Raw genomic sequence first — 22,677 nt, forward strand, 5'->3', positions numbered from 1 at the left:
AAGCCTGAAATGTGTAATTATTTTCTGCTTAATACTCTGACCTTCTACTTAATTCACTGGGAATTGGAAGTGTTCAGTTCCTTAAAAACAGAATTTCGAAGCTCAGCAGATCAAGCTTTACCTTTGTGGAATGAAACAATTCTTTTAAGTTTTATTACTGTAGTTTTGGTAGAAAAATGCCCCTGTTAGATAAAAAATTAAAGACTGAGGTTTTTTAAAGTTTTCAGGAGTTACTTTAACTTGTGTTACTTGATTTATGAAATTTTTTGGTCTGTTTTGGGTTACAAGTAGGCACAAAAATCCCATGGGAAGCAAGCATGTAAGAAATATGCACTAGATATTCTTAATAGTAAAAATTTCTACAGTGAGAAGTAGGTGACACAATGTTCTATTTGTATCTCTACTAATCTTTTAAATATCTCTGTAGTTTGTTTCAGATTACAGTGGACAAGATAACTTCTTACAACGAGTAGGCCAAGATGGTTTGAATAATCCAGAAAAAGAATCAACAACAAACAATATCTTTCAAACTATTCGGAGCTGCAATCGCAGTTTGGATTCAGAAGAGGGTGAAGATAATGTTAGTGAAGGGAGTGATTCAAGGAAAAACTCTTTGAAGGACAAAAACCGGTACCAGTAGGTCTTATTTTATTTACTGTCATCACGTGTACATATAGTGGTTTTGATCTTCTTTTACCAAGGCTTGCTTTTAGAAATAAGAGCAATTTCAACATCTTCCCTTGTATTTATACATTTCCAGTCCAGAACTTTTCTCCCCTGATACTCAACTACTTGGAAACTCTTCTGTATAGCTATATTTTCCTCATGATGTAATTACTTCCTCTTATGATAAGGGTAAATCCTTTTTGTCTTACATAGAGAGCTTTAAAAATCCACAGTTACAATTACAATTTTGATCTCTAGTGACAGGAATAGCACCAGGACATATTTGTTATCAGAGCTCAGAACATTATATTCTGCATGCTCAGGCAGTGTTCTGGCCCTTTCAAAAAAAAAGGTTATTTATTATCCTTCAAAAGACTTCTTCTTTTAAGGACATGTTAGTTTGAGGGGTTTCAACTTTGTCCAGAAAACATTCATGTGTGAGAACACGCTTTGAATTTTCAGGTTGCTGTAGTCCTGCTGTTTTGCAAGGAAGTTTACTTCATTGTGCCCTGTGTAAAAAGCCGAGTGTTCAGTAATCTGACTTCACTTTGAAGACCACTCTTGAAGACTGTACCAGTCACCAGCAGGAAACAGCAATTGCAAAGTTTAGGACATCACATGATCATCTATAATGTTGGTTTGCAGAGAAGTTTCATTGTAAAGCCCATATAGACATAGGTGGGTCAGGTCAGCTTTCAACTAAGTAACTGTTAGACTAATTTCAGATTAAATACCAGGATTGTACTGCACTGAGGTGAGGCACTGTAAAATTATGTGAGGGCTGCATAATAAAGAACTATGCTTAAGTCACTGCTTGAGTTATTTTACTGATAGTGTGTGTCAAACATATCAATATGTTCAGAACTATCCAACTTATTTCAGCTACTTAAACATTAAATCTAATAAGTGACTGCCTGAGACTGCAACTACTGCAACTACTATCTTCCTGTTTAAAATGCATTTATTTCATTAACATGTAATTCTAAATTTCATTTCAAATAAATAATCATTATTTCCTGAAAGAACAGTTTCTAATAGAATTATTCACATCTGGCTTTAGTTGCTTCTGGGAAGTGGTGCACTAGATTAAGCCAGGAAGGACAGATCCACTTCTCTGCCCACATGTGTTATCTCTTGACTTACTTCAGTCCTAATACTTTCTTCCAGGAATTATTTTTTGTTAATTAATATGCCTTAAAATCAACTTGAAATCACAGTTCAAATGGCAAATAAGCTAAGCATGTGAACATTTCACTTGGATGAACAAAATAGAAATTAAACTGATTCCCTTTTTTTATGTGTTTATGAAATAATTTCTTGGTAAATTACTCATGCTTTATTCATAAACATAATCTAGTAAGTTGCACTCTGTTTTAAAGTAGGAATTCAGATTTTTAAAAATCCCAGTGTGAATCTGAAATGAAAATTTAAAATTTAAATGAAAAAACCGGGGATAGGTAATTAAAGTTATGTTTCCTGATTCAGGCTACTAACTACTCAGTTATGAGTATCTGTACTTCTGATGCAGTAAATACTGATTTTAACAGTAAAATACTTGTAGAACACTTCTGAAAGTACTGATTTAACTCAAGTATCTCACAGGCTTTGGAAATTCCTTATTCACTTGCCATGTCTTTCCTGGGCAGGAACAGAGCTGGGTGAGGCGCAGGAGCAAATTGCTGCAGAGGCAGAAGGACCACGTTCTGTTGTACTTGGATGGAGGCCGTGTTTGGTTTCTTTTTATTGCTATGAACAGCTAAAGGGTTCTAAGGAAGAAATTTAGTCTTTTTTGGTTTGAGACCTGCCATATTTGCATACAGTGTTATAAAATCCAAATTATATCTTAGTTATGCATTATCTGGTAATTGTAGTGTTGTGGTCATAAAGGCAAAGAAATACACTGCATAACATGTTTCTCATTACTTTATAATTGTAAGAAAGATTTTCAATTAGTTTTTCTTTTGATGATTTGGATTAGTATTGTGGAACATGGATGCACCAAAGCTGGTAGGTTAATTTGATTTGAAGAAAATGAAAGGCATCTAATAGAATCAGTGGGCAATGGGTATAATTACTTTCCTAGTTATGTTAGCAAATAAGCTCTATCACTCTGTAGTCAGTGACCCATCTAACTGCCCTGGATTTCTGTGCATGTCAGATAAATACCAAACATTAATCTTTCTTAGAACTCTATTCTGACAATTAATAATTTTTTTTAAAATAAAGGTAGGCAAGAAAATGAAAGAAAGAAACAAACAAATTTGAAATATAGTTTTTATGGAATTGTTAATTATTGAGTGACCAGTCAAGATACTCCTGACTTTGAATCATTGCTTCATTAGCCTGATCTTACCTTCACTTTTAAGCTTTTCCAGTTACAGTAAATAACATGTAAAATAATAGGGGAAAACCTCCACTCTTTTTGTTTTTGTATACCCTGCAATTTTCTCCTCTAAATCTGTCACTGTTTCCTTTATCTTTTCTTTTCCTTGCCTCTCAGTGCAGCAAATGTAAAGAAAGCCCCTGGTCCAGCCCAGGCTCTGTAAGTGCTCTCAGTAATTGGCAGCGGTGTTGCTTTTGGCAGCTCATGTCAGAGGCTCCATTTCTGTGTGTGGTTACCTGTGTGTGCTTGGCTTACCTGCTTCTTGTACATTTTAATCTGCACCATGCTACATGTGGAACAAGGCATAAACAAAGCTCTGCCATTTCTGTCTGTGCTATATTAGACTCCTCCAGACATGCACAGCTACTCTCTGAATACAATTGTTTGATTGTTTTAAGGGCATAGGGGAGAAAGAGCTGCTTCAGTTGTTTGTTTAATTTTAAAACGTTAATTTTATGTAATACAGGTAAATGTTTCAATTTACATGTGTCTGGTGAGACTCTAGTAAGACATTTATATCAGCTCAGTTAAAATATATGACCTTATTTGTAGGAATATTTCTTAAAGAAACAAATCTACACTGAAGACTGATGCAGTTATTTTGTCAATCCCTTCACCACAAACAATAAAACTTCAACCTATTTGCCATTTTTTTATAGATTTGAAGAAGAGGCAGAGATCTCACCAATTAATAAATTTGTAGAGGAATCATTGCTGTATGGAATAAGGGAAAAATTCAGATTAATTTGCCCAGGTAGAGGGGAGTTTAAGGAAAAGCTGATGGTCATCTGTGCTGTTCAGCACTGAGGGAGATGGTGTATGTGACTTGGAAACACGAGTCAGCTTTGGCTTAATTGGTAGGTAAGGGGCAGGAACTGGACTGTGGTGATAGGAAGGGGATGCAAAGAGGGTATTAGGACAAGGTGTCTTGAAGGATATGTAGCGGAAGATGGTTTGGATTTTATTGTCTGGATATCCTTAGGAAAATGTGCTTTGTTAGTTCTGTTGTACACAGAACAGTTTGTCCTTTTTTATGTTCACTGAAGTACCCAAATATTGAACACTTGTGCATTCATACACGTTAGAAGCTTCTGCAGGGAAGATGTTTCGTTTAAACTACCTCTTCTATTAGCTCAGTACTGTTGCTCTGTGTCTATTGTTTCTAATTCTGCCAAAGTCTTTCAGAAATTTTAGTTGCTGCATACAAGTTTTACGTTAATACTTTCCTTAAGTAAAATAAAATTTCTTATTGAAAGTATCTGATAAAATTCCTTATGCATTCTTACGAGGAAGGTATGTATTTTAACCTGTATTTTACTAATTTTAATCAAAATTTTCTATAATATGAAAGGTCTGCACATTAAATCAGTAATAGAACAGAGATTAGAAGTGAAGTCCTGTCTGAAATGCACAACATCCTGCTATCAATTTCCACATATGGTACTTAATATTTCAGCTGAAGCAATCTTGCACAGCAGATTTAGAAACTGGAATCACTTGGCTTTAAGAAACAATCAGACACTTATTATTATTAATGCAAAGTTTGGAAAGGTCTAGGAAAATATAAGCATATTGTTTCAAGAGTTAGAAGTAATTGTAGCAGCATCTCTTAATAGATACAAAATTGCAATAACATAAATCGTAGTACTTCAAAAACTACACAAGTTCCTGTAAGTCCCAATTATATAGTGATGATAGTGTTCCATTTATTTAAACTACAGCAGAAAAAATACTCATCAAGCGTAGCATAAATCAGCACATGTATCACTAAATATAAATCTCTCATCTTTGCTCAAATGCAGATTTCTCATCGGAGATCTTTCAGATTCGGAAAGTGACATATTTGAGCAGTTGAAAGAATGGGACGCAAGTTCAACGGAAGAGCAGCAAAAGGCTTTCTGCCATGGGATAGAACTCATTCCCTGGTACGTGTTGTCCATCAGGGCTGATGTCCATCAGTTCATGCAGCAAGGGGCAACCGTCATTCATTATGACCAGGAGACACATCTCTCAGCTCGTTGCTTTCTTCAGCTCCAGCCTGACAATAGTACTTTGACTTGGACAAAACCCACTACAGTTTGCCCTGCAAATGCTAAGGCAAAGCTGAGTGTGCTGGGCAATGCTGCTGAGCTTGGTAAATACCAGTTTCTTGGTAATACGGGACTGGTGGAAGGCTTTTTGGACTTGTTTTCAGCCAAGGCTGTCTATATGGGACACTCGGGCATTGATATGCACACTGTGTGTGTTCAAAATAAACTTTGCAATATGTCCCTCGAAGAAAATGGTATAACACTACTTTATGGACTTCAGACTACTGATAATAAGTTGCTGCACTTTGTTGCTCCAAAGTACACTGCCAGAATGCTGTATGATGGATTGCTGGAATTGACTAAAGCTGTAAGAAAAATGAGGAGATTCCCTGATCAAAGACTACAGTGGCTACGGAAACAGTATGTCAGCCTTTACCAGGTAAAAAATGCTGTGATTCTCTGTAAAAAAGTTCAAAGATACCAACAGTTTAATGTAATACAATTAGTTTCTATTATAAGTAAGATTAGATTAAAGGTTAACAGTAAAGCTCCAACTTTGTAACATGGCTTCAGCAGCAAGATCTGATTCTCCACACAGTGTTATCTCAAACCTTGCAAGTTTTCAATACACTGAGGTTAAATTTTTTTCCTTACAAAGCTCTTCATGTGTTTGAAGTTTTGGAATAAGTATTTTATCAAAGAAAAAAGCAAGGACTGTACTTAGAAAGGGCACCAAAATAATGAGTGATAATACTTAGGGCCAAAACATCCCCAGAGCAGCAAACAAAGTAGCCTTGGGGAATTCACTCAGTAATCAAAAATTTCCTCCTCTTGATGTTTCTTTCCTTGGCTCCTCAGAAATGTCTATATTATTGCTTTAAAAATGTGTCCTTATTATCCTTGTTTTGTTAATGCTGAGAATCTTTGTAGGAAGATGGAAGGTTTGAAGGCCCAACCTTGGCTCAGGCTGTTGAGCTGTTCGGAGGCAGACGGTGGAGCGCAAGAAGCACAGGCACGGGATCTCTCACCAAAAGCACTGAGAAGCCAAATGTGCAGAGAAACAACACCCTGGGAATCAGCACAGCTAAGAAAAAGAAGAAAGTACTCATCAGGGTAGAATATTTTGTCATTCATGTGTTTTGTTTCCTTCCTTTCTGCAGTCACTGTGTAGCTGTGTTCTGAACCAGAGAAAAGAAGTTAGATGATGATTTAAGACTGTTTATTGTAGTTTCAGGTTTGAGGGTTATTGTTTCCCAATAGTTTGTTCTTTTCTCATGCTTGCAGCATTGCTAGGACCGTAGGTGCCAAGGCTAGCAGAATGGGACAGAATCTTCTTACAAACTTTAGGTGCTACTTCAGTATAAAGACAAAATACTGGTGGTAATAAAAATCTTAACATGCAAAGTGGTGTCTGGAAGTTGGTGTAATTTTTTTTAATCCCTTTTGTTTTCATGTTTTGAAAACACTACCATAGTTGTTCCACATCGCATTAGCACCCATTTTATCTTGTGTGGGTGACAAAAACATGACCTAGTGTGGAAGTCTCCTCTCTTTTCCTGGACAAAAATGCTTTCAACAGTGGGCAGGAGAGAGGAAAATGCAGGACCAGCACCTCTACACTACCCACATTTTCTAGAACTACTTTCTAGGTAGAATGGTTCTCAAATGACAAGATCCATTCTCTGTAGGGCTCCAGTGCAGCAGTGAAACAGCGTAAAAGCAGCTGCAACATTCTAGAGGGGCACAATCATTGTGGTATTCTGTGTGATGTCAAACTGAGGTGATGCCTAATGGTCCCTCGCTTGACTGTGTATCAGTTTAACTTTTTCTGCTGGTATTGGCCTCATAGATCTGTTTCACAAAGAATTCCTGATTTATGTCATGGTTTTGTTATAGATTGTGCTGAAATGAAATGGAAATAGTGGGTTTGGGATGTTTATTATGGTGCTCATTATTCCTAGGGTGAAAGCGGAGAGGCCACTGATGATGAAATGGCAACTCGGAAGGCAAAAAGCTGTAAGGAGTGTCGTAATAGAAGTGGTTCAGATCCTCAAGATATTGATGAACAAGAAGAGCCAGGTAAAGAATTGCTTCAGTACTTACAAATCTGTCAGGGTTTTGCTCAAAGCCTTCTTATGCAGACATTATTCGTAGTGTTAAAAATAAACTTATAAAGCTACTTTTGCCATTGAAACTCCAAATCTGTGAACTCTGAAATTAATTTCTTTAGTTGTTTGTGATTGTTCTTTCATTTAGTTTCAGTAGCATTCCCTTTCTATTCAGATAAAATTAATTTGTAAGTGTCATTCAATATGTACTTCTTTGACTGTGTCGGGACAAATCTAGAATTGTGCTACTGTCTTACTATGTTTTAATGGATTTTCATATAGATCTCCTGGACAAAAGCATTTTCATTGGGACAGATGTTGTGATGAAAACTTTTGTTTTCTCCTTAGATCAAAATACTATTATTAATGCTTCTCCATCTAACAACCTGCCATCAAGAAGAGCTCACTCTCTGACAGCATCTGGATCTCCCAACTTAGGAGCTACATCATCTTCACCAGCAAGACCAGTCTCCTCTCCTGTAATACCATCAAGCAAAACTCAGTCTAGGTAAGGTCAAAATCCGTGCTTTGGTTTAAAAGGAAAAGAACTACTATTACTTACTTACTATCAAATGTGGGGTTTGTGCCAAACTGGCAAAATCTGACAAAAACAGTGCCAGAAATGTCATTAGCCTTTTTCTGGGTATCTAAAACACATTGTAGAACAACACAAGACATTTAAGCTGAAATGCCATGAATCTGAGGATGGCTTTGTAGCAAGTCCCTGAGCAGCATATTTCAATTTATATCTGTTACAGAAGCAGATTGGAATGCTGTTCCAAAACTACACAAATACAGAGTTTAACTCTTTCTCCAGATCTTCTCCAAAACATAGTTATAGGCATTTTCTGTATAGTGAAAATCAACAGAAGTGTTATAGATGTGTGAACTGAGTTCTGAGGTTTCTCAGCATAAATAATTTCTACCTGGGGGAGTAATAATTTTGCTAACATTCCTGGTGATGACTGCAGTACTGTCTTGGGAACTGGAGGAACCAATTTGGAATCTTTCTCTTACAGGCCTCTTTTTCTTGAACATCCATCATTTTTGTGCTGCTTAGGCAGTGTAAAAGGTTATGCTGTTGCAATATGTCAGTAACAAAGTGCAGTTTTATATTAATTCTGTAAATACTAATGGTGATGGTAGTAGTAATTACAGTAGGAATAATATGTCAGGGATATGGACAGTACTTTATGACATACAAGAAGACAGTCTCAACAGAGGCTTTCCAGTGCCTTTCTGGAGAAGGAATGCTGAATATTATTATGAGTATGAATCTTGGGGGTTCCATGAGAGCAACAGTAAACAATAAAAGATTACTGCTGCTGATAGAACATTATATTTGAAGAGACATGTCTTGTGCAATAGTTCCTGTTGTGTATTTGTTGGGGATTGTATTTATACTTAAAATAGTTGGATTTGGCAACAGGTGTGAGCAGTAGAGCCAGCTGTGAACGTGTGGTTGGGTTAACACTGCTTTGTGAGCCCCTGTGTATTGTCATTCACAAACTTGGATTTGTCTTGGTAAGCTAGTTTTGTTATTTTTTGTAAGGGCGAGAACAACTTTCTGTTACATTGAACTGAAGAAATACTGCTTTACTATCTCTGGAAAAAGATTCTGTGTTTTGCAAATCTGCTTTTTGCTCTTTATGCCAGAATAGTAGTTGTCTCTAAATGAGATTAAAAGGCTCAATGGAGAACTTGCATTTCCTGGAAAAGGCCAGCTGATGTTCCTTTAAATCCTCTCAGGACCGGGTTTCTGCATGGATCTGTGTGTAGCTGAGCACTGTGGACCTCCCCCAGTTATTCCAGGTTTTCCCTGGCAAAGTTGTCTGGCAGCTCCAGAGCATTGCTTTGCAGAGCAGTCCCAAATTTGCTATGATCCTTCTTGCGCTAGAACTTCCTCAGGATGTAGCTTATGGCTGTTTCATCTGTCCTGAAGAAGTCTTCTCAGAACAGATTTACATGTTTTTACCCATTATCTTGACCCAGTTCTCATGAGCCATTAAGAAATTTGGAGCACTGGAGAGAATTTTATTCTGAGTTACAGGTATCTTGCAGCTGCTATTGTCATTCCTTCAAAGTAGATGGGCATCTGATGAACTTCCAAGTTCCTTGGAAATCTAGTGCTGCTTGTAGGGTGGAGGAAGCAGGAGGATGGTGCTGCTGGGACACAGAGCAGGATACAGAAAACTAGAGATGGGGGATTTTTGGGAAGGGAGAGTAAACCTCCTGTCTCATTAACTATCTACAGGTGTAATCCAGACTGCTACTAATTGCAGTTTTGGTTGTTGGTGATGGTGGGGTTTTTTTGGGGGTTTTGGCTTTTTTTTAAAAAACCTTTTTGTTCGTATTTATTTCCATTACTCTGGAAGATAATCTTTAGTGATCAAATTGGGTGAAATGCTGAGCATTTTCTTCTGCCCTTGTTCTCCCATTTGGTACTCTGCAGTTCCAATCTGCCTTCTGGAATCTAGAGACTTTCCTCATCATGGTTTATTTTTCCTGTCTGATAAAAATGCTAGGAATTATTTTAGCTAAAAAAATTTATATGCAGTATGTCAGTACTTGCCATAGTGAAGTCAAACAAATTGAATGTTATCAACTGAAGTAGATGATATTTTTTAATACTTCTAAATCACATTTTGTTTTCAATTGCATGCATCCATCCCGTGTCAGGAGTAAACTCAGGGATCTGGTCCAGCATATTTGTGTAGAAGGTCACCTGCTTGCAGGCATGTCTTTAGGGACACTGAAAAACAAGCTAGTCCTGTTTTTCCATCACAGCTGTCAGAACTATTTGTTCTGACTCTGATGGCAAAATCAATAAAAGAATGGATCTGTATATTTGAACATCACAGAGCAATAAAATCTGACACGTGGTCTGATATTTTGAAGGAAATACTGTAACTTGTGCAATTAATTATGATTTAAACTGGACAGTTCTTGATATTTGTGTTGTTGCTTAGATCCTGCCTTTTTCAGGATACTGTTGCTGACAGATCCCATTCCTGTAATGTGTGTTCATTGGTGTTTAGGTCTAGGAAGGGGCTCAAGAGCTCAGCTCCTCATTTCAAGTTACTCTATGTAGTTCACTAAGGACTTGTTCATACTGTTCAAGTCACGGCCTAGCTGTACTTATTAGTGTAAATCCTCTTGAAGCCTAAAGATTTTGGGATGTGACTTTTGGAAATGTGCTGGTTCTACTTCAAAAAACTTGTTCAACTGCACAACTTAGATTAATGATTGCAGTTACAGAACAATCTATTTTATTACTTCATCTTCAATGAACCTTAGACACAGCCTGCATTAAAAGAATCCTGGCATTGTGGTTTTTAAAGGGAAAATAAGTGCTTCCATTTGTGCCATGTGTATCAGGCCTTTTTCCACATGAAAGTTTTAAATTGTATAATATACATTATTCATTCTGACAAAGTTTGCCATTGTCTTGAAGAAAAAAAAATAGCTGCTATAAGAAGGTAAGAAACATCACTATGCATCTTAAAAGGTGGTGCTTTATTTGCTTCTTCCAGATACTGGTAATAAATACATTAAGGAGAGCACAAATAAACTGTTGATTCACTAATGCATAATGTATCAGTTAAGTATAATGTAAGTTTACATTATAAATACTAAGTTTAATGTAGCCAAACTACAGCAGTCTATTTTTTTGATTTAGCACATGGAGCAGCAGTAGCTGGCATGGCCGTGTCAAAGGAGGAATGAAGGGATTTCAGAACTTCATGGTGTCTGATAGTAACATGACTTTTGTGGAATTTGTAGAGCTTTTCAAATCTTTCAGGTAAAATATATTCTTTTTCTGTACTAATTTTGTTCATCCAGGTTCATAAAAGAGCAAAAATTGAACTTCTCCCCTCTTTTTGCAGTGTCCGTAGCCGCAAGGATCTGAAAGATCTTTTTGATATTTATGCTGTGCCTTGCAATCGATCAGGCTTAGAGCCCACTCCACTTTATACTAATTTGAAGATTGATGAAAATAGCAACGGATTCCAGCCTGATTTAGGTTTGTTAAAGAAAAAAATGCAACTGAACAACTTCGGTTATTTGCTTTAATAAAATGTGTCTCAGTCAGTCTCATTATCAGTTATAAGTTTGAGTAGAGGACTGCTGCCATGTCTCCACTAACACTTAGTTAGCAGGATGTAAGACAAAAATGAAGGAAAGGAAAAGTATTCCAGCTTTTCATTAGCCAGATACATTTGTAACTGGTAATAGCAGAGGAATAAACTTGTTGCTTAATGGCTGAGCCCAGGGAGCTGTACAGGTTGCAGGAGCTCTGGAAGGGCTAAAACACTGAGCAAGTATTGGGAGGAGAAATGAGGAGGATGTGCCCTGTGTCTCATTTGGCTGTTTTTTCTTATCTAGTTTCCTAGTGGATCTGCTTTATGTGGGATAAAGGGGAAGGAACCCTCTGTCCTCCTTTACATTCCTCAGTTACTATTAAGTCTGGGACTTTGGCCACATGTAAAGAAAACAGTCTTTCTGCCAAGCAGCTTGTGGGGAAGGTGCAGAACAATCGGCCTATGAAACTGGAAGAAGATAAAGGGTGATTGAACAGGAAGGGTGTGGGGTTGCACACAGTGAAGGAAAGGCTTTTAGGCTGTTTGTGGTGCTGAGAAGGGAGCAGGAGAGTCCTGGGTTTGTAGGAGGCTGTGGATCCATGTTATAGGTTCCAGGATTTCATTCAGAGTAACTGGACACCTGTAATCCACTCACGTGCATACTTAATGCTCTTTCTTTTATTAGTGGATAGAAACAAAATGGTTTTCTTCTAATTTACTGTGTCAGTGCTAAAGCACCCAGTGAGATAATTGTGTATTGTATAGTACATTATATTCTATACAGGATATGTAATGGACATGATTGTTTAGCTTATATTTTTATTTCCTCATTTTTCTTTTAAGATTTGTTGACTAGAAATGTTTCAGACCTTGGTTTGTTCATTAAGAGCAGGCAGCAGCTATCAGACAACCAGAGGCAAATATCTGATGCTATTGCTGCTGCCAGCATCGTAACCAATGGTACTGGAGTTGAAAGCACATCACTGGGAGTATTTGGAGTTGGAATCCAGCAGCTTAATGACTTCCTAGTGAATTGCCAAGGAGAACACTGCACCTATGATGAAATCCTCAGTATTATCCAGGTCTGTAATAGAAATATCTTGCATTTCCTTTTTAATAGAACTCCTATTACTTCCATTTTCTCCATTAACATTGTATGCTGTTTAGAATAGCATCTGTGTTGGCATTTCCTTTCACACTGATGTTGTCTCTATAGTTTACTTGAATTTAAAATTTAATACTATCTTTATTTTCGGCTAGAAAATTGTATGGATGCCCATAAATATATCCATTAAAAAATGCAAATAGTTTTATTAGCTATGTGTACTTTAACAGGGAAAGGATGTTACCACCTAGGAAAAGTGTTCATGACAATTCTTTTATTTCTCTTTGTCTGGGACCACGTTTGATTGAACATAATCTTACTTGGGAACTTTAAAAAGCACCATTTCCACATATTTTTATTTTATTGTAAAAAAAATTACCAGAGCAAGTGTGGACATTTTATTCCCTTATGTACTATGGCTGAAGATTCTAGAAAGTGTGTAGAAAAACTTTTCTTCCTCCAAACATGTGTAATTAATGTACTCCAAAACTAAGCCCCAGTTTAGCCATCAACAAAGGCTAAAAACTATCTGTAACTATCAATATATAAGATAGGATTGCAGAGTTTAAAAGACAGAAATTATAAAGAAACTTCAAGTTGGAGTACCACAACTCTCATTGAGATGGTGGTATGTTGTATTAAGCACAAGAGTAGGACACCTGATCATAAATCTTTCTTAATTTCAATTTAATTGCTATCTCAGCTTTGAACAGGAAGTTGGATTAGGTGATCTCCCAACACTCCTTTTGACCTAAATGGTTCTTTTGATTTATTATTATGATCTTAGTGTTTTGTGAAAACACATTTTGCAGGCATCTGATTGCTTTATCCACAAAAAGACTGTTTACATACTAACTCTTTAGTCCTGTGAGCTACATACATATAATAGCAATTCTTAGAAATATGTCTTTATCATGTTTTTCTATCTTTGATTTCTTCCTCCTTGTAGAAATTTGAACCTAGTGTGAACATGTGCCAGCAGGGGCTGCTATCTTTTGAAGGATTTGCAAGGTATTTACTTATGTGCTAATTTATATATGTGTATATAAACATGTATATATATATATATGTATGTATGTATGTGTATATATATATGTATATTAAAAGTATATCTATAAAAAGATGATACCAGTGTATTGGTGTTTCTCAGAAAGTCACAAAATTCTCAGCACAGCATAAAATTTCCTCACTTCTTCTCACTTCCAGATTTTTAATGGATAAAGACAACTTTGCCTCCAAAAATGATGAATCACAGGAGAATGCTGAGGACTTGCACTTTCCTCTCTCATATTACTACATAGAATCCTCACACAATACTTACCTTACTGGCCATCAGCTTAAAGGGGAGTCCTCAGTGGAGCTCTACAGCCAGGTATGCAGGATTGGATTGTTGTGTAGTTTTCAACATGGACTTGTTTGTTTTACTGGCAAGTTTCAGGAGCATGACCTTTTTGCTTTGAAAATCTAGATGTCCTAAACCCCTGCTTGCAAAATGTTGGAAAACATGATGTGTGGGAAAGCTGCCTGTAAGCACAGTTGTGCTCAAATGCCTTTTCTAAGGCAAAAAATGGGTTTAGTTTGAGATTCATAGCATTTAGACACCAGTCGGTCTGACCCAACCTACTAAAATTAGACTTTCCCACAGGAAAGACCGATCTAATATTTTAGTTCATTCAGATGTCAAAGACACTAGTGAAATACTGTACATTGCACTGCAAAGACAAATTTCAAATAGAGCTATAACTTCTAAAAACATTACTTCTAGGAATATTCTACAGTTTTTAGACCTTATGCCTGATTGGTGGTGATCAGGGAAGGAACAATTTCTCCCTTGGGCTTTCAGTTCTGTGTTTGTTTGTATATATGTATATATTTGTATGTCTGTGTGTTTACAAAATGCTGGAGAAAGCATCAAACTTCCTGTCAGTAGTGGTTTTGTTATGCTGAGAGTTAATGACTCACCACTGAGAAGGGACTCATCTGGTGTCCCATGTGCTCCTTCACCTGGTGCTATAGACAAAGAGGTGAGGCTGTGTTAGGAAATCCTGAATAACATAAATTCACTGAGTAATGCAGTTGCAGAGGTTCCTGTAGTAGCACTGCACAGTGATGCTAGTATTGTGTTGGTAATAGATGGGAAGTGAGATAGACAACAACAACTGCCTTCAAAGTCTGCATGATTAAGAAAAGCCTTTTCCTGTCCCTCAAGTAATGTTTCCAGCTGAAGGGGTACTTGGTTCTGGTTCAGTGTGTCTGGCTCTCACAGAAGTGGTGGAGTGACAGCTTTGGACACAACTGTCTGAAATCAAGTTATTCCATTTTTGAGTAGACATAATTATTTCTTTGTTCATGAATGGTTTTCCTGGAAATGGGTTTGATTGTTGAGATCTTTCTATTCAGTAAAATACTAAATTGTAGTACAGATGACAGGCATGGTAAATACTGATAGCAATAATAAGCTGATCTACCAAAAGATGGGTTAGCTAATCTCTTCCTTCATCCTTTTCTTTGCTTCCTTCATTGGTTTTTATAGCAATGGTTTTCTGAAATAAATAAATAAATGAATAATTAAAACATTGATTAATGAATTGATGGCTGTAAATTAACTTAATATTTTATCAAGATGGCCTGGCACATTTCCATTTTAACTATCCCCATAGAGGTTTCTTAAGACTTCATTTTCAGACTATCTTTTATTTATAAAACTAACAAAAATTAAAAAAAAAACAGAAAACAAACTGCAAGTGCTTTCCTCATATGATGTCATGGGAGCAAGCTGAAATAAATTGCCATGTTGCTTTATAGCTGTTTTTGCAGGTAGAAATACAGGAATGTTTCTCTCAGAAAATTAAGCTATTTAGTAAGAACCACCTTACTCGAACAGATTCCATGTGTCCTGTACAATGCCATGAATTTCAAAGCTTTGTGGTAATTCTCCTGAAGAACATACATGCTTTGCTTTATTTTCCCAGTCTTTTTCAATGGGAAATAGGAGTTCAGTTAGGGAATGCAGTTAGCTGGGGACTGTACCCTCTATGGACTTTTTACTTCATAGACATTGCCCTTTCCAGCAGTTTTGTTGAATCAGTGGGCTTTCATTCAGCTCTGCAATGTCTGCCTTCTGCTTTGATGGCATGATACTGTGGCTTAGATGTGCTTACACAGTTCAGTTGCATTGCAGGTTCTTCTACAAGGCTGCAGAAGCGTAGAATTGGACTGCTGGGATGGTGATGATGGGATGCCTATCATTTATCACGGCCACACTCTTACTACAAAGATCTCTTTTAAGGTATGCTGGTAATTGCACATGGAAACAAAAAAATGAGAAGTTATTTTTTTCTGTAACAAAGGGAAAAAATAATTGCCTACTAGAAAAATACAAATTCTAATGGGCTAAATTCTAATAGAATATAAACTATAGATTATGTCAGACATGAAATTCTCAGTGGTAAATATGCTTTCAAATTAGTTTTTGTAGCATATGTAGTGCAATTTTCTGTCTTTTTTTACATAAATAACAAAAGTAGGTGTTACCACTTGTGTTGTAACAAGATGCCAGCTTGCTTTGAAGGCACTGTGGCCTCTTCCCTCTCACAGAGGAAAGCAGGTGTCCCCCCTCTCAGCTAGCAGTAGGTTAACTGAAAGCTGCAGAATGCTCCCATGTTCTTTCAGTGGGCTCTGTCTCTCTCTCTCTTGCAGGAGGTGGTGGAAGCCATCGATCGCAACGCGTTCATCACCTCCGACATGCCGGTCATCATCTCCATAGAAAACCACTGCTCGCTGCCCCAGCAGCGCAAGATGGCCGAGATTTTCAAGGTAGGCCAGCAGCTGCAGTGAATTATTACAAGCATGTGCTGTGGGATTTTCCATTATACATCACCTGTTCTTGATATTTCAGAATGTATTTGGAGATAAGTTGGTGACAAAGTTTTTATTTGAGAGTGACTTTTCTGATGATCCCATGCTGCCTTCCCCTGGCCAACTGAGAAGAAAAATCCTGCTTAAAAACAAGAAGCTGAAAGCCCATCAAACACCAGTGGATATATTGAAACAAAAGGTAAAGTCCTTCCTTTAGCAGCAAGCAGTGAGAACTACTTGAAAGTGAGAACTTTCTAACTTGTTAGAAATAGTTAATTTGTGTTTGAAGTTTTTGCTAATCCCATGTGTACAGCAGAATAATGCAATGCACATTCATGCTTGGAAAACTCACAGTAGATTGCAGTGCTGTCAAGTAAGTAGACAACACATATACTAAATTATAGCTAAAGCTTAACTAAATTTTAGTGTATATTAATTTTATAAACTTCATAATATTATGATTAACATCACATGTCCTGTGTGACAAACATAAATGAATCTTTTTCTCTGAGGCTATAGCATTTACTATTCATGTTTATTGAGAAGCAGTGATATGCATTCTGTATGTATGTGTATTTACAGTACGTAGTAATTTTTGGTAGAGTTCTGCTTTGTTTCTTTTTTCAGTTTCAAACCAGGCAAATAGTTGATTTTTTATTGACTTTTTGTGAGGGACTCTGCTACTCAAATAGTGTTTATTCCCATGTGAGATTTTTTTTTTTATTTCAAATAATTAGGGCTACATCTTAAGTAGCCTCCATCTAATAATGTCTATGGTTAGTTAGCAGTTCAATTAAGTCCTTGAAAACTAATTGCCATTACCCAAAATGTAAACACAATTGCATTCGACTTAAATTCTTGTCATCAGATAAGTAAATCACACTGATCATACCAGTATATGGATATTCTCCATCTTCTGAAAAGTATTTAACTGTTTCTGAAACAGTGTACCTCAGACTGGAAAAAGGCAGTCTTAAATGATGTTCAACTTGGACATTTTCCCATAATTAATTAGGTTTCATATCTTATTAAGTGTTTTCCTTGCAATACAAGTTCTCTTTACATTCAAACCCCTAAAGTGGTATTTTAGCTTGCTCTTAACAATCTTACTTATTTCTCACTTAATATATTCAGTGCTTTCATATAAACAAAATGAGATGCAAACAGTGATGAAAACTGTTTTTCTTTTTAAAATTACTTAGCAATAAAGTGTGTGTGTGTTTCTGTTGTAGGCTCACCAGCTGGCACACTTGCAAGCACAGGCTAGCAATGGTGCTAGCAACCCCACGCCTACCAATGAAGAGGAAGAAGATGAAGAGGATGAATATGACTATGACTATGAATCTCTCTCTGATGGTAACTATGTTTGTTTGTTTGTTTGTTAGTTACAGTGCTTTTGTTAGAACTGTATTAATAATACATGAATATTCTAGTTCAGGAATGAGCTGGGTAAGCAGTGTCCTTGCACAAGTGTGAAAAGGCTGAAATTCTTCAGCTAGTAGAGAAGAGGGACTGAGGGGTGAATTGGGAACAGGTTTACTAAGTCATGAAGTGGTGGATTAAGAGAAGCACAGAATGTTACTTATTAGATCTAGCAGGTGCTCAGTGAAACAAGTGGAAGTTCACTCTAAAACAGGTAAAATATTTGTTTGTGCAGCTGGTAGTAATTCCAGTATTCCACATTCTGGAATGTGCTGGAATGCACTTCTGGAATGGGAAATTGCAGAGACAAATGGCACCAGCATATTAAAAAAAAAAAAAAAAAAAATTGGACAAATTCCTGGACAGATTTATAAGCAGATGTTATAGGTAGCAGTATTTGGTCCAACATCCCTATTTTTCAGTGATTGTGGTTGTTGGGGTGTTGATTACTGGCTGGTTGCTCTCTTGGCACTGTTAGAAAGATTATACTGGGCTAAATGGACAACTTGTCTGACACAGCTGGGGATGTTCTGCTGAATGAACAGTGAAGTACTTCACTTTCATTCTGGTGGGGACCCATTTAAGTTGTATGTGCCATGTTCAGAGAGGTGTAAGGCTCAAGCATGTCCTGCAGCACAGGACTTCTTTCCAGGTGGTCTCTTGTTTACATTAATTGCTTCTGTGTTTAGTGATTTAAAAAACAGTCACAAGATTAATGCAGTTCAAGACTTGACACTGCTTCTGGAATAGCAAGGTTATTTATGAGTTTGATGTCAGTGTTACCTTCAGTTGTGTTTTGCCTGAAAGTTGGCCTAGCTGGCTACTTGAGTATACTCTGTGAAGAACGAGATAGTGTAGATGTAAATTGCTGTGAAAACTCAAATCTTTGCTAACAGACTTGCCAAGAAGATTTTGCAAACTGATTACAGTAAGTGATTTTTGAGCACTGCTTTAGTTAAGAGAAGGTTTTAGAAACCTGAAGCTAGCAAGAAACATTCACATCTTCCAGCATATGAAGGAACCTGCAGCATGGTTTACTACTTTATTACAATGATTATTCTTTGAAATCTTTAATTATGTTAATATTTTGTTAAAACTAATCTGAATTAGTTTTACTAGATTATTAGATTCAGTTTTATTTTTCTTATCAATACATATTTTTTGCATAAGGCTAATAGTTTTACAACTGACACTTATTTTTCATTTCTCTGGCTCTAAATCTTAATTCCCTTTACTCTTATTCCCTCTCTCACTCATTTCCCTATAGCTGATGTCCTTAATGCTTCTCCTGCTCCTAACAGCCAGGAAGGTAAAAGCCACTTGGATGAGCATTTTAACTGCATGAAATCAGCACTGCATTAATCTGTTGTTCTGACAATTCAACTGCCTGTTCAATGTGACAGTGTGAATATATAGTTTCTACTTCATATTATAAATGCAAGCAGATATTCTTATATGGCATTGTAAACTGGTCAGGGACTGTTAGAAGCCTGCATGTGTGACACTTGTTATGCATAAAAAGAATATGGTCAAAGCATCAGGAATATCAGGAATAAATTGAAACCATTTCTTTTGTGACAAGTGCAGTATTTTGGTCCCGAAAGACCACATCATTATTAGGCATACTATTCTCTGAAAAATATGTAGCTTTATAGAGGTATTTCTATAGGTGTAAAAAAATACTTGTGCATGGTGAAAATAAGGAGAGGAAAGCAAAAACTTGTTGTACAAAATGTGTACATATTTGATGGGGTCAATTGTGCTTGGACTTCGGCATATTTTTGTCATTCGGGAATATCAGTTGTTTTCAGATGGCAAACTTAATTCATTAGATGGTTTGGTTTTAAAGATCTTCTGAGCACAAAAGGATGGCCTTTAAAAGAAGGGCCAATATCTTAACCAAACCCAAGCATTAAATTTTTAAACAGGTTATTACTAGAGGATGATGCTTTGACCAGTAAATGCATTATTTTAGCATCTGATTATTCATATAAGATTCACAGCACTGTCCACAAATATTGTTAATTCAGATTAAATTTCCAGTTGAAATGGTTTGGCTTTATGTTTATTAAAATCCCATTAATTTTTAGATAATATTCTTGACGACCGACCTGAGAATAAATTATCAAGTGATAAACTGCAGTTTGAATATAATGAAGAGACTGCCAAACGACTAAAGAAGGCTGATTGTGCTACTTACAATAATAAAGGAAAGGTAGTTCTGCTATTTCCCCCTTCTTCTCAGCTGCACTTTGATATGTAACCAGCTTCAAAAGGATTTGGACAGTTTAGGTAACTGAGACATCAGATAGCAAATGTGCTTTAATGAAGAGAAGCAATAGAAAGCATGGAAGGACACCAGAGAAAATAGCCTAAGTAGAACAAGTGCTCAACATACTGTTCAAGAAAAGTCCTCAGAGGTTATAGTGTATATATAGGCTGCTTGGCTGAAAATTTATATTGATGATACTGAAGATCTAATCTGAAACTTCAGCATCTTTGTATTTCAAGATAAGTTTAAAATACCACACTCTTACAGTGTGGTAATACAGCACCTCTTATTAAGTCATCTGAAAAAGGAACCAGTGTGTTGCTGTTTAATGTATTGTAGATTCTTCTCAACATGGATGTGTTTTGTCCAAATGTTTGTAGGACTGGCTCTGAATAAGACCTTTACACACTACTCCAGAATCAGCAACAGGTATTGATCAGAAATGTGCACACAGGAGGGAGGTTTGTTAGGGTAACAGAAACCATATAGGAAGAAAGAGATAAAATATTTCAAAGACTTAAGTAAGATACGCAAATGTTCTTCTACATTCAGTAATGCTATTATTAAATGTTCTTGGTGTTGCCACTCAGGTTTATGACATGGAGCTGGGTGAAGAATTCTATCTTCCACAAAATAAGAAGGAAAGCAGACAAATAGCCCCAGAGCTATCAGATCTTGTCATTTACTGTCAAGCTGTAAAGTTCCCGGGTAAGTACACTGCCCTGTTTTATTGCTTTAAGCTTTCTAATTCCTGGAGACATTATGTTTATGTTTTGAATTAGTTTGAAGTAGTCGAGGAGGTTCGTTCTTCATGATTTGGTAGTCTTCATAATAGCAGCTCCTGGCTGAGAAGTAGTGCTCATAAATTATGTGAATACACACTGTTTGTCATATTAAAATGTTTACAAAAGTGAAATTTGCCAGTCTTCACAACTTAGACAACTGCTTCATGCCAAATGCCAGTTGACAGAAAGCTTTATCTTAAGTGCTTTGAGTTTCCATGTAAGGACCTACTGAATTAAGAAGGAAAATACTCTTTAGACCTTGAAGGTAGAGTGTGTCACACATCTTTAAGTGACCTCTGTTTAGTGTATTGCACCTTTGCCTACAGCTGCATTTTCTGTTCCTTCCCAAGTGGACAGGAGAGGACCCATTTGTCAAGGGGCAAAACACCTTTCCATGGGGTAGGTGAGGGCAGCTGCTTGCACACTCAATCTTCATGGAAACAGTTACAGAAAATCTTCTGTACAGTAGGAAGAATAACTTTTGCAGAGAAAAGGAGAGGGAGAAACTGAAGAGATCACTGATAGGCACTTGTTCAGTACTGAAATATGATGTTGGGTATATTTTGGCTCATACTGTGTACATAAATACTTTTAAATTGAGAATTTATTGTTTATTGATATGTTTAATGTTTTGAATGAAAAATCTGCTCTTTAGTGGAATGGTTCTCTGTGGAAAAGTTAACAATTCTGCCAAATCATGATCTTATACAAACAGAACTATAATCAGATTAGAGAAGCTAACCAAACATAAAATAGTGTCAAATAGGCAAGATAAACATACTGAAAAATGGACAGACATTCTTTCATAATCTTTTATAACTTTAAAAATTGTAGGTCTCACTTGTAAAAATAATGACTTCTAAAAATTCAAATCTGATACTCTTTTTAATGAAATCAGAAATGAGATATCTTTCAAGTAAAATATTTCTTTTAAAGAAAGATATTCAAGATTAAACAGGGATAGTTTGGGTTGTTCCAAGCATTTTGACACATAAAAAAATTCTGATGTTCTAAGACAACTGTGAGATACTTAATTTTTAATGCAATACTGGCTATTAAAGAAATACCTGCTTTCCTTCTCAAAGGTCTTTCTCTTGCTTTAAAGGGATCATGAATAGAACAGTTAAGAAAATTATCTCCTTTGATAGAAGAACACATAAAGCTGTAGAAATTACTTTTCCAACAAACTTTGTGTCCTTTGAGACAAATGCTGCCTCTTCTGAGGTAATGTAAGCTCCCATGGCCACCAAGCCACTGGTTGGATTCCTCTGCTGGGCTGGAGGGCACAGACGTGGTGCAGTGCCCAGTATTGTCCATTCATGATGGGAACAAGCTGGTAGATCCATGACCCTGCAGCTGTAGTGCCTGTGTTCCTAACCACCTCAGAAAATGCAAGAGTTTTGGAAATAGGGAGGGCAGGATTCATGTCAGTGTCTGATCAATGGTGTAAATACTTTATTTCTCCTGTCTTCATATGTTTGTGTTCTGTGTTTACACTTGCCTACGTCCCTGAATGTTAATCACTGATTTGTAACTATAAAAAAGGACAAGGACCATAATGTTCACTAACCTACTGGGTAACACAGACTTCCCTAAGTGTTCCCTGGTCAAAACAGAATTTATCATGTGAAGAAAATAACATTTATTATTTATAAAACCTCTGGAACCCGCCATGGCACTTGTTGTTTCTGTGCCCTTTGACCTTACAGTCCTTGCTTAACTTGAATTTCAGTGTGTTGGATATCATTACACCATTATCTGAGAGGCTGAAGGTCTGTTCTTTGGGGTCACCCAAGCTGAGGGCAGTGGAGCACCCCTGAGCACTGCTCCTTGCACATGGCTCGTCACCTTGGTGTTGAGATCCTTACACAGTGAGCAGAGAAATTGAGTACATAAAAGCAAGATTTGCACAAACAAGTGGTGGGAGCAGGGAGTCACCTGAGCTCATGACCATGAAATTTGGTTG

The 22,677-nt window shown here is 36.7% G+C and overlaps 1 protein-coding gene across 2 annotated transcripts in view; it reads left to right on the forward strand.

Moving 5' to 3' along the window:
• PLCE1 (phospholipase C epsilon 1) overlaps positions 1 to 22,677 on the forward strand; it is a 139,576-nt gene that overhangs the window by 99,528 nt on the left and 17,371 nt on the right. The window contains exons 8-24 of one of the 2 annotated variants that reach the window (XM_086900675.1): positions 428 to 636; positions 4,852 to 5,518; positions 6,010 to 6,192; positions 7,041 to 7,158; positions 7,536 to 7,695; positions 10,867 to 10,989; positions 11,075 to 11,211; positions 12,113 to 12,351; positions 13,324 to 13,385; positions 13,581 to 13,746; positions 15,556 to 15,663; positions 16,074 to 16,190; positions 16,273 to 16,431; positions 17,465 to 17,588; positions 18,922 to 18,963; positions 19,745 to 19,869; positions 20,517 to 20,634. In XM_086900675.1, the coding sequence (XP_086756801.1) occupies positions 428 to 636; positions 4,852 to 5,518; positions 6,010 to 6,192; positions 7,041 to 7,158; positions 7,536 to 7,695; positions 10,867 to 10,989; positions 11,075 to 11,211; positions 12,113 to 12,351; positions 13,324 to 13,385; positions 13,581 to 13,746; positions 15,556 to 15,663; positions 16,074 to 16,190; positions 16,273 to 16,431; positions 17,465 to 17,588; positions 18,922 to 18,963; positions 19,745 to 19,869; positions 20,517 to 20,634 (2,857 nt within the window). Of the gene's footprint in view, positions 1 to 427; positions 637 to 3,166; positions 3,209 to 4,851; positions 5,519 to 6,009; positions 6,193 to 7,040; positions 7,159 to 7,535; positions 7,696 to 10,866; positions 10,990 to 11,074; positions 11,212 to 12,112; positions 12,352 to 13,323; positions 13,386 to 13,580; positions 13,747 to 15,555; positions 15,664 to 16,073; positions 16,191 to 16,272; positions 16,432 to 17,464; positions 17,589 to 18,921; positions 18,964 to 19,744; positions 19,870 to 20,516; positions 20,635 to 22,677 lie in introns of both variants that reach the window. The other variant, XM_023929631.2, reaches the window with a different exon arrangement.

Source organism: Cyanistes caeruleus, chromosome 8 (genome assembly GCF_971803275.1).
Source record: "Cyanistes caeruleus chromosome 8, bCyaCae1.hap1.1, whole genome shotgun sequence".
Lineage (NCBI taxonomy): Eukaryota > Metazoa > Chordata > Aves > Passeriformes > Paridae > Cyanistes > Cyanistes caeruleus.